Source organism: Chlorocebus sabaeus, chromosome 10 (assembly GCF_047675955.1).
Source record: "Chlorocebus sabaeus isolate Y175 chromosome 10, mChlSab1.0.hap1, whole genome shotgun sequence".
NCBI lineage: Eukaryota > Metazoa > Chordata > Mammalia > Primates > Cercopithecidae > Chlorocebus > Chlorocebus sabaeus.
Genome location: NC_132913.1, coordinates 49,223,243 through 49,235,628, shown reverse-complemented (window position 1 = coordinate 49,235,628; position 12,386 = coordinate 49,223,243). Strand labels below are relative to the sequence as shown.

The following is a 12,386-nucleotide window of genomic DNA, read 5'->3' as shown; positions in this document are numbered from 1 at the left end:
GTTGTGAGAATACTAGCCACCCAGACTCGGTAGTATATAGGTTCTCCAGAAGCAAGAAAACGGACTGAAATGAAAAGGGACCGCTATTTACGGAAATGCGGTGCTCTGCTGCTGAGTGAAGGGGTTCGGTCTTGTTTCAGTACCTGCGGCTTGCAGCAGGGTAGCATGGAAGCCCGTTATCACTAGGCACATTCGCACATTCAGTGTTCCCAGCTGTAAAATGGGGATGATGAAGCTGTGAGGGGCTTAAAGGGCTTTACCCAGCACCTGACCCATCCCAAGTGGCCAGTAAATGTTTGTTGTGTGATTAGGTGTCTGCGAAGGGAGTGGAGATGGGAATTGATCTATGAATTCCGATGAAGGACAAAGCTATAGTCCTTCAATATGACAATATGACAGTTCCCACAGGTCAGCAGAGGGCTTTCCTTTCTTCAGTGCTGCATTCCATGGACATATAATGAGTGCCTGTTTTGAGTCAGGCATTCTGCTAGGCCCTGGGGACACCCTGTAAAGAACTTGCAGTCAAGCAAGGAGAAGGGCAGGTCCAGTCTGTAAAGGAGAGAGCAAGTGGATCTTGTGAGAGCATCTGGGATGGGGACGAGATGTGGCCACCAGACCAGGCAGGAAGAGGGGGATGAATACACTCATTTGGAACCCTCTGACAAAAAAGAGCAAAGCTGCGATCAGACACTTGAGAGCAGGGATTTGTGAATAGTCATCCAAAACCACACTAGGGGAGGAGGAGGGAGCAAAAAACATAAAGCATCCATTGCCAATAATGTGAGGGAGGCCAGCAGAAAAGTAAATGATGAATTCCATGCACTTCACTATAAATCAGAAGGTGGTTCCAAAATTTTTTTTTCAGTATGTGTTGGGGAGGATGTACTGCTAGAGATACCTCTGTTTACGTAAATTTATGTGAACATACCTCAGGGTTCTTTCATTTCTTTTCAGGGTTCATGGTTTGACTTTTGAGAAATGTCTTTTTACAATATACTTTGATTTTCAAAGTTTGTGGAGGTGTGAGTCAATTTTTTCCCCTTTGAAAATGAAGTTGAGAAAAGGGTCAGCTGTAGTTTCACCCTAATAGAAAGAATTTTCTGGAGAAGCACGTAAAATACCAGAAATACTCAAATCTTAGCCAGTGTCCATGGCCTCACTTCCCTCAAGACAGCAGAAAGGAGATGCAAAAACACCACCCTTGAGTCCCTGGCACCACCGGCGGCCAAGTTGAGGACTTGATAAATCCTGAGCTCGCGGTTTGAGTCACGCGTGTTAAGCCACTGTAGAATACTGTTGCTGCTTTTCCTGTTGGATATATTTTAATATTCATCCCAAATTAAATTGCACTTCAAGCTTTAAGAAAAGGTGAAATATTATATTAAATGGTTTCATTAACCATTTATAATTCTACTTCCCATTAAGATTGATTTCTTTTCACTGAATAAAATATCTATTTGTACCAAGGTCTGGCAATAGTCATATTCATTCTCTCTCTCTGTTCTTCCTTTCTTTCTTCCTTCCAGGGATCACTACTTGTGTGATGTGACATGGGCAACACAAGAAAGAATTTCTTTGCAGTGGCTCAGGAGGATTCAGAACTATTCGGTCATGGATATTTGTGATTATGATGAGTCCAGTGGAAGATGGAACTGCTTAGTGGTGAGACTGAATGGGGATGTTCGACTTCTAAAGCAACATGTGATCAGAGGGTCTGTGCAGTCGGGGAGAGTGAAGGCTGGGAATCAGGAAATGAGGTTTGAGTTTCTCTTCTTTCTGACTCTGTCTGATCCTGAGGTAATAAAATCTTGAATAAAACTCCTAGATAACCTGCCATCCCGGGGTGCTTCTATTTCTCCTACACTGACTAGTCATATTGTTTTAGTTATGGATACTATCACTCGGGAAGGGGAGAGGGGTTGACTGGCCACAAGATAGAATCTGATGTCAATATTTTAAAAACCAAAGAGGGCCAGCAGCTGCAAGTTCAACAAAGTGTGTTTTAATAAAGATAATATAGGGAATGGGGAATAATTGGCTGAGTGTGTGTGAAACAAAACAAATACATGAGGCCACAAACCCATTACCATACTGTTACTGTCTTTAAGCAGGAAACAGCTTTAGAATGCAAATAAATAACTGCCAGTCTGAGAGGTTGGCAATCCTGAGGCCAACTCTGTTCATCCAACCTTGAGGTGCTGGGAGGCTTCTAGCCAGGAGACCACGAGGTCCAACTAAGATGATGGTCAAAGTTAAAGTCCCTCTGGGAGCCCACAGGCTCGGAGGGGTGGATCCTGGAAGAGGTTTGCTGGCATATGCCAAGGACACCTCCCCAATCCCCCTTATCTAGTCACAGACCCTGTGCCTACACATCTACCCTTCCTACTGCCATCCTGGCTAGGCTCAGGGCATATTCTCACCTCCCAGAACTGGAGCCCCACATAACTTGATTCACTTATTTATTTATGTAACAAACGTAGAATTCCTGTTATGTTCCAAGCTCTGTGCTAAGCTATGGATTTTTTTCTAAAGTGAATTAGTTAGCATGACTGCCCCCAAAAAGTTTCTGTTCTAGTTGGGAATATTATCAAAATAAATAATAAAAACTGCCACTTACAGTATACCAGGCATTGTGGAAGCTGAGGATCAGTGCTTGAGGAGCTGGCTCAGGTCACAGGACACAGTCAGAATTCAAACTGCAAAACCCAAGTTCTTTGCTTGCTGCCAATGAAATCCTCATAATACCAAGGTTGTACCATAAAAAGGGTTCAACCAAGTACCACAGAAGGAATAGAGGGCAAAAGAAGATGATCAGCTCTACTGAGGGCAGGCGGGGTGGGGAAGGAGATGATGTGGGAGAGCTATAGAGTAGCCTGGGATAAGTTGCCATGTGCTGAGCAGATAAGGACAGAAGGCCGTATGAGCAGAGGGCTGTGCAAAGGCATCCAGTGTGAATAGCTTGGAAGATGCAGGAACTAAGGACTGGGGGAGAGGCGTAGTGGGGAGCACTGAGGCTAGAGATATAGGCAAAGGCTCAGGTGCCATTCTGGGAGTTTGGACTTATCTCGTAAGAAATGGGGAGCTGTTTCAAGGTCTTAAACAAATATCACAATGGGACAGGCCTATCTATTGCTAACTAACGTAGCAGAGAAGAGCAGCAGGATCTCCAACAAGGAGACTCTGGCAACAGACCCCAGGCAACCTGCTGAGGACATGAACAAAGTCCTTAGCTGTAGAGAAAGACAGTGAAGTCAAAGAACTAGGTGACAGGGGCTGAAGGAGGTTACTATGAGGAGGGCAAGAATCTAGAATGACCCCCGGGTCTCCAGCTTGGGTGAATAGGTGCCACTAACTAGAAGAAGAATGAAGGAGTAGAACAGGTTGGTGGGACAGAGGAAAACAAATGAAATTCTCTTTAGTTCTGTGCATTCTGGATTTAAAGCACCAGCGGAGCTTCCAGAGGGACCCAGGATATAACTTTGGCAAGAGAGGCAAATGATCTAATGTAATGACTTGAAAAATACTAACATAAATAGAAATATATGAATGGAGATAGTTTTCAATTATTATAAGTACAGCTCTATTTATATTACCACAAATTATGGCTATAGATTTCATCTTATTTCTCTTTGAAATGCTGTCATTGTGTCTTTCCCTTCCTAGGCACAGCAACACATTGAAACGAGTACTACTGGCTGGGTTGGAAGAGTAAGTATTATAAGTTGTGGGGTTTTATGGATGAGTCAGCTACTCAGCTTTTTGATATGCAGTTATTCAAAACTAGGGCTCTAAGTGATACATTATTAATAGCAATATTAGTTAACTTATTTCTCAAAATTTGTAAATGCTCCCTATAAAGATATCTTTTTGTAGAGAATATATAACACACACAGTTGGAAAAAGTAAGGGGACAAGTGAAAAATCAAAATCAGAGCAGACAAAACATAACGCACTCCCGGCAAATTGTAGCTCCCAGTGAGTTAAAGGGTAACCATGGCTGAAAGTCAGCCAAGGTGTCTAATGTGGTCGTTGACCTCACATTTGAAGTTATGTGCTTTAAAGACAGAAAACATACGTTCTGTCCCCATCCTGCACAGATGCCTAAGGAGAGGTGACTACAACCAGCAAAAAAATTCAGCAGCAACCACACAGTGCCCACTAAGCACCTCTCTTTGGAGGAAATAATACTTGCAGGCTTATGCTTTATTAGGCATCCAGATGCAGAGTTTTATCCAGGAAAGTGTGGTGACCCTTAGGGACTTGTCATGCTTCTCAGTCCCACTGAGTTATATACTCCTTGTACAGAATTACCACCCAGATTGCGATGACCATGGAATATAATGAGTTGATGAAGGAACTCCAGTCATCATGTCGCCTTGCATAGTAGATGAGGAATTAATCTCACTTAATTTTCATGATCACTTCGATTAAGCCCCCTTTAAGAGGGAAATAAAGTGACCCCCAAATTGTAAAGATTTTGCACCTCTTGGATCATAGAGGTGAGGTCCCCAGTCCAAGAAGACAACCCCTTCCAGCTGGGCTTGGAGCTCCGGCAGCATTCACACGTCCTTTTTCTTCAGGCATTGATTGGGCAGAGGGGAGAGGTTTGCCAACATGAAAAGTGGTTTCCTCCATGGCAAGAGACACGCTACACTTCCTCACGACTCTTTGAAAAAAATATGTTTTTTCCTCTCTGTATTTAACCAGACAGATGCCACTTTTCACACATTTCTACTAGGCACAACTCCATCCAGGGGAAACAGGGAAATGTATTAAAAAGATAAGGCTGTGAACACAGGTCTAGAGAGGGGAATGTGTTTCAAAGCTCTGTAATGAGAACACCAAGTGTACCGCACGCCTCAGCTTGCTCCATAAATGAATTCGCTTTGAATCACTAAATAGAAGAGGGAAGCAATTTTCTTCCTTCCCAAAATGGGAGCTGATGAGAGAGGAAACATCGAGGGCGAAGTGAACCAACAATTTTAAAAGACCATCTCCTACCTGCTCTCAAATGTAGCTAGGAAATCAAAATCGTAAACCAACATATTCCTTTCAGGCTGGGATAGACTCTCTTCTACTTAAACTGCATTATGTTCTGAGTACTATATTTTATTGAACTGTAAAAAAACGGAAATTTGTTCTATATTTCTATACAAATATTTTTTGTAAATTGTTGATCATATTTAACAAAATGAAAAGGCTTATAATAAAAATATACGAATGTTTTCCTATGAAATATACAACAGACATTCCTTATAGTATGTAGTCCAGAAATGGTTAAATACTAAGTCTGACTTTCGAAAAGAAATATGTGTAAAAACAGGAAAGAAAAATATCCCCAAACTACAAACCATCCCCAACCTGAAACAATAAAAAATAATGTGTCTGTTTCAAGAGCGCACATTTGTGACATTGAGGAAATTTACTGCTCCAAACTGAAAGGTTAATGCTATTTTCCAGGTGCTTGCAGCCAGAAGTCATAGTTATCATCCATAGAGAAAAGATGTCTCCAAATCAGCAACAACTTCTATTTATTGTTTTCTACAAGCCTCTTTATGTGCATTCTCTCATTTACTGCTCACAAAAATTACCTATGAGTAGGGTGTTTTTGTTCACATTTTATAGAAAGAGAATTTTCTTTTTGAGACACTTTAATTTAATTTTAATTTGGCGTATAAATGGAGCATGGATTTTTCAGCATAGGTATTGGAGAGGACTTTCTAAAACTAAAGTTGGTACTGAGATGAGACCTGTGCTTTAATGTTCTTTTGTTTTCTATTATTTTCTAGTTTAGGCCTTCGGAACCTCATTTTACCTCTGATGGTAATAGCTTCTACAAGATCATCAGCAATGAAGAAGGTTACAGACACATTTGTTATTTCCAAATAAATAAAAAAGTGAGTATTCTTACATAATTTATTTCATGTTGACCTCTGGTTTTTTTTTTTTTTTTTTTTTTTTTTTGGAAACCAATTTGATGTGGAAATCATTTGGTAAGGCGGATCAATGTGTATAAAAATCAGATTAATTTAAACTCCTCAGTGATGTATTGTGTAATGTGGAACGAGGTGGGGAAACCCAACAAGAAAATCCAAGGTTATTTGAATTCCTGATATAAATGATTTAATCTTCCACTTTGAACAGAGAGTGTCGAATCAATCTTTTTTTTTTTTTTTTTTTTTGAAAAAATAAACACATTAGAACTGCACATTTATTACAAAAGGAGCCTGGGAAGTCATCGGGATAGAAGCTCTAACCAGCGATTATCTGTGAGTATTGTAACAATTGACAGGGTATAAACCTACTTGTCATAATCGTGCCCTCTTTGCCCAGAAGTAGGAAAAAAATCTCCTACAAATAAAGAGTAGTCTTTTTGGAATGTGTTCAATACTTTTTTTCTTTTTAACATACGGAAGCCTTAATGATTTTCACATATGCTTAGCAGATTTGATACCATGCCACCAGGCAGCTCTACCTCTTGCTCTTACCTGCTTTACATTACAAGAGCTGTATCCTCTTTTACTTGAACGTCGTGGAACGCTGAACTAGCAGTCAGGGGCGTTTTGTTAAATTTCAACTGGCAGTGATTTTTTGGAAGGCTTGGAAAGGCAATTTTATCTGTCCATGTCCCGGCCTTACTCTCTGCAAAATGAAAAGCTTTGCAGAGGCTGTCAACTGCTATATATGAGTTAGTAGAAAAGGGGGTGTTATTTTTCATTAGAATCTTAGGCCCTTTTATGATTCTTTATTGGTCTAATCGCGGAGGAATTTGGCCGCCGCCCGAAGTAGCTTTTGAAGGCCTTCTTCAGCAGTTGCTCTGCCTCTCTCAGGAACGTGGGGCTCCTGCTGTCTAGCAGCTTATAAGACAGAAAATAAAGCAATCGGGATCAATGATTGGGGTCTCAATTTCAGGCTAACTGTCCAGTCTTATTTTTTGACAGAAGCCTTCTTTTGAATTTTTACTTGTCACTCTAATTAAGGAAGAAATCCCTGGTTTTACATATTTTAGTCTGTTAAGAACAAGACCTTTCCGTGTAGAGATGACGGAGAAAAATGGCTTCTAGGGGTGAGGGCCGGGGAAGCAATGGCGGAGGGCGGCGGGCACCCGTGCGCGTGCTCGGTGCACACTTAGGCTTGGGGTCTGAGTGTGGTGGATCGCCTCTGACTTCTTAAAAAACGTAATTAATATATATTTCATTTTTTTCTCTTCCCAGATACTACATTAGTAATGAATATAAAGGAATGCCAGGAGGAAGGAATCTTTATAAGTAAGAGCTTGACTTGAGTCATTTTAGCTGACGAACAATTTCTGAACTCCATTTTTATTTTTTGCCTTGTCCTAACTAATATTAACCTGGTAATGCTATTGAGCACTTTTTATTCCTTCATAAGTCAATCTACATGTCCACAAAAGAGAATGACTTTATTCAATGTTTTGCGATATTTCCAAACAATGGGAGGTTTCAGGTTACTATTAATTCATGTATTTATTTCAAGTTAAAAAAAAAAAAAAAAAACAGAGTCCTGAAGATTGCGTTGGCATTCTGCTGTCTTTGAAACTAGAATATGGCTTTATTCAGTTCCTTCCTTTCACTTATCTTTTCTTCAGGCACTTAATTTCCATTGTTGGTTTTACAGAATCCAACTTAGTGACTATACAAAAGTGACATGCCTTAGTTGTGAGCTGAATCCGGAAAGGTGTCAGTACTATTCTGTGTCATTCAGTAAAGAGGCGAAGTATTATCAGCTGAGATGTTCCGGTAAGTCTGAGCTCCCCGGGAGGGAGGGCAGTCGCCGCTGTTACTCACTTCCAAGCAGCTCTCTCTGTTCCTTTTGAATCTGAGGAGCTCTTGAAATCACCTAAGTCCCCTTCTCTCCACTCACATTTAAGTAGTGAGCATAAACAATCTTTTCTTCGCCTTATCACTGAGAGACTTGCATAGCTTGCTTTAGACCGAACACACGCACACACACACGCACACACACCCTTGTGTATAACAGAAGCACTTCAGTCTTAAACACATACATATTGTGGGGGTTTAGATGATTATTTTATGCACTTGTCCCTTTCAATGAGAAAATATATGTGGCTGGTGCATGTCACTCAACATGCTCACTGCTCCATCTTCTGTTGCTGTTGCTATTATTAATTACAAATGAAGAAACCCAGGCAAGGAGTGGCCAAGTGACTTATGCAGGTGGTCACACAGCGAGTTACAGGCACAGCAGGATTCAAAACAGGCCTCTGCCTCCCTAGCACTCCCTTTTAAACAGTATGCCAGGCTACTTCTCAAAATGAGAGAAAGGATCTGGATACTCTGAAAAGAACTGTCCATAGCACAAAAATAAATAAATGTTTTCAAACCAGTTATCTGAGTCTTCCCTCACTAGTATATTTTATTATTATGCTTTTCTTTATCGTTCTTTACTATGACTGTTTTTAGCAATTATTTCTTGGGCGTGCACTTTATTCTAAGCACTGTGCTAAAAGCTTTATATTCAAGATCTTGTTTAATCTTTAAGAAATCTCTATCAAGTAGATATTATTATCCTCATTTCCTCATATGAGGAAATCAAAGCACAGCTCTGCTGTCCTAAGTCACAGAGCCAGTGAGCCAGGATTCATCCCCAGGTATGGAAAGTGCCTTCACTGTGTTTCTAATCCAGTATAAAAATTAATATTATCATCCAAACGCACAAAATTAAAGAGCTCACAAAATAGCTTTTCTATACATTACCTTCCACTCTGCAACTACCACAGTTGGGATAAATAGTGACGATATGGGCTTGTGAGAAAAACACTTTTGCATGCCAGAAAGGAATCGCTTATCCAAGTCAGGCACTGTGCAGATGTGCCGCCTGGCTCTGGGACTCCGTGGGAGTGGGGGTAGCGAGGGGAAACCCATCCGTCGCTAGGGAGGCTGGCTCCAGGGCTCTGCAGCCCACCTGGGCAGAGCCTGAAAAACCCTGAGAGATCACGGATTTACAGTGGGGAAGGACGTCAGCTCACATTTTAGTTTGCGGATGAATATATTAAGTTCAGAGATGATAATGTGCCCAAGTTGCCTAGCAGGGCACAGATTCATTTCCTACTTCATTCTACTCAGCCCTGTGCCTTTCCAGTAATACTTCTGATTCTCAAATTGCAACTATTTTAAAGAGGGAGGGAGGAGAAACAGCTAACATGTATTAAACTTCTTATCCATTATAATATTTATATGTTCCATCAAAGTCAAATGGTAACAAATGATATTTTTGAAAAGTCATGTATACTTCTTTTCCAAAGAAGTATTCATCCAAAACATTTTTCTCCTGATTGTGTTAACAGGTCCTGGTCTGCCCCTCTATACTCTACACAGCAGTGTGAATGATAAAGGTATTTTTTCATACTTTACTCTTCATTCGTTTTTAAGAAAATGTGTTCAATAAGACCAACACGTACTTAGCATTGTGTGATTTTCTTTGGCTTTGTGTCTTGACAGTGAGTTGAACACAAACCTTATAACCTGAAGTATGTGTAGTCCGTCAGTGAATTTCATGTTTGCTCGTTATTGCACTGTATAATCCACATTTTTCACATTGTAATGAATGACTGCTGTCTCCTGTGTTTCTTTAGGGCTGAGAGTCCTGGAAAATAATTCAGCTTTGGATAAAATGCTGCAGAATGTCCAGATGCCCTCCAAAACACTGGACTTCATTATTTTGAACGAAACAAGTAAGTTAAATTCCTTTGGAACAGTACTTTTCATGGAAACACCAATGCACTCTAACTATAGTAATTTGATCTGAAAATATGTATTTTATGTTATATATAAATCTAATTTAGAAGGTTATTTCTCCATGAAATGTCTTGTCAAAAGAAATACTAGTTTTATATCCTTATGTCTTAAAATACAATACCATTCTACATAAAACTTATTCTGTCAAAAGGGAAATGATTTGGAGAACATACTCTATCGTTAGTTCACTTTTATCCCATTAGCGACTCTATTATTCTACTAGTATTAATTGTATGTTTAACTTAATGACATCCTAATGTATTTCACCTTTAACCCAAAGAGATCAAGGATATCTGAGATGGTTGTATAAAACAATTCGTGTTGGCTATAAAATATTGAAACTTCAGTCTCAGAAGAGAAATTTTGAATTTTTCCAAACCCTCCTGACCTCCCATAGTGTGGTCCCCGGCCCTAATCATGGATTATATTCAGAGACCAGTAAGAACAATGAAGTTCTTTGAGTAGAAAATCTTGTTATTTATTGTTTGTTTTTCTTTATTTTTTCCACTCAAGGCTAACAGCTTATATGAGAAGGAGGAATCAGTTATATTAGGATTGATTCATTTTAGGCTTTAAAAAAATTTAGGATACTAGAAAAGATTCAACACATCTAATTTTAAATATCAGGAAAAGCACAGGAAAGTATAGCATCCTCATGAAGAACAGTTTAGAGCAGTGCCACTCAAACTGAATGTGCATGTGAGTCACCTGGGACCTTGTTAACAAGGACATTCTGACCCAGCAGGTTAGTGTGGAAGGTCCAGGATTCTGCATTTGTAATAAGCTTCTAGGTGATGCTAGTGCTACTGACCCTTGAGCCACATGTGAGGGGCAAGAGCTTAGAGTTTTCCAGAGCTAACATTGACAGTCTGGTACAGAAGGCATTGAATACTGAGATGTGACATTCTATTTCAGTCATGAACACTGGGGAACCCCTGCAGGTTTTCAGGTCAAGGAAGCCACATTAGTAGACGGATGGCTTGAGACAGGATGTAGGATGGAGCTGTGGGGATGGGGATGTCCCATTGGGAGGTGGTTATAGCCATTCAAAGAACAGAAAGGAAGGATGAAAGGTAGGTCAGGGAGGAGGGAGCTGGGAAGGCGTGACTCTGAATAGAAAGAACCCCCAAACTAAAGAGTGTACATCTCCAAAAAAGTGGGACTAAAACACCTTCCCATCAACTAATGCGAATTCAAACAAAGCAGAGATCAAATGATGGGTTTTGCATATTCATTAAAAGTATCATGGTCAACTGATAGTTTGGTGTTCTACTGCAATTATAATAGAGACTTAAATTTTGCTCTTATAAGTACATTTAATCAGAAGGCATGACAATAGTCAGCAAAATATAAATTGAAGATAAATCTATCTATGTATTTTACTCCCAAATCTTTTTTTTCTTTTCAAGTAAAATAATTGTAACAAACATAAACAAAAAGGAAGATAAATGTTAGATAAAAATAGCTCTAGAGATAAGAATTTTTTGCCTACAGTTTAAATCTCCTGAATCTGCAATAATTTTATTTAAATGTGGAAAAACACTTTTATAACTCATCTTTTATTTGGGAGCAAAGGAAACTGACTCATTATTTAGGGACAAATTTTATTAAACTGATGTTAAATCAAGCACAGAGAATGAAACAGACCCGTGGGAGATCATACAGAATGTACGCAACAGTTTGCTCCATATAAACCCGATCTCATTCTGTGAAACACAGAGCTGAAAATGGGAACTCAGATTTGCGGTCTGGGATGGCAATAAGAATTACAAAAATGTTATTAAATCAGAATTCTAAAATAGAGTTGGGGCCAACTAAAAATCCTAAACAGCTTCAAGGAAATTCAAGAAGAGGAAAACATTTTGGAGGAAAACTTAGAACATAAGCCATAAACAAACTAGATCAGTAGATCGGATGCCAAAGAACAGAATCATAAAAACAAAACATTAGAAATTCTAAGATGCACTTTTATTTTACTAGGCACCAATGTATTTAATAGATACATTAGAAACAACTTTATGTTTTAACATTAACTAGTATTCTAACCTGAAAGAAAATGTTGTAATATCTTAAAAATGTGCTGAATCCAAGCAGTTCATTTTCCTTTTCTACTCTCATTTAACAAATTGTTAAACTCTAGAAATGACTTGCTACTGAGGGACATGAGGAACAACATCTTGTACTAATAATTTTTCTTACCTCACTAATTAATCTTTCTATTTGTTTAGAATTTTGGTATCAGATGATCTTGCCTCCCCATTTTGATAAATCCAAGAAATATCCTCTACTATTAGATGTGTAAGTATTCAAGAGAAGGGAGTAACTTAGAAATATTGAGTCATATATATTTTTCTCAGTGCAGCTTACTGAAAAATGGAGCCAAATGCATCCTTTCCCTCTTCCTGAATCACTGTTTACTATTTCCTCCTTTCATTGTACAGCCACAAAACTCAACCTGTGTTTTCTCACATCTTCTTAATACAGAAGAGAGAGACTCCTTTTCTGTCATAATGGCATATAGATTTTCTTTTGTTTTGCTTCTCTGAACTCCAAGGGAATTTCAAAGGATTTCTTAAGTCTGCATTTTCATCCTTAACCTCGTGGACA

At 39.2% G+C, this 12,386-nt stretch overlaps 1 protein-coding gene across 2 annotated transcripts in view; it reads left to right on the top strand.

Moving 5' to 3' along the window:
• The window catches only part of DPP4 (dipeptidyl peptidase 4), an 85,960-nt gene that overhangs the window by 49,507 nt on the left and 24,067 nt on the right, over nt 1-12,386 (top strand). For both annotated transcript variants that reach the window (XM_007965152.3, XM_007965151.3), the window contains exons 11-19: nt 1,527-1,662; nt 3,664-3,708; nt 5,790-5,897; nt 6,202-6,269; nt 7,215-7,268; nt 7,639-7,760; nt 9,329-9,376; nt 9,617-9,715; nt 12,008-12,077. In XM_007965152.3, the coding sequence (XP_007963343.1) occupies nt 1,527-1,662; nt 3,664-3,708; nt 5,790-5,897; nt 6,202-6,269; nt 7,215-7,268; nt 7,639-7,760; nt 9,329-9,376; nt 9,617-9,715; nt 12,008-12,077 (750 nt within the window). The remainder of the gene's footprint in view (nt 1-1,526; nt 1,663-3,663; nt 3,709-5,789; nt 5,898-6,201; nt 6,270-7,214; nt 7,269-7,638; nt 7,761-9,328; nt 9,377-9,616; nt 9,716-12,007; nt 12,078-12,386) is intronic.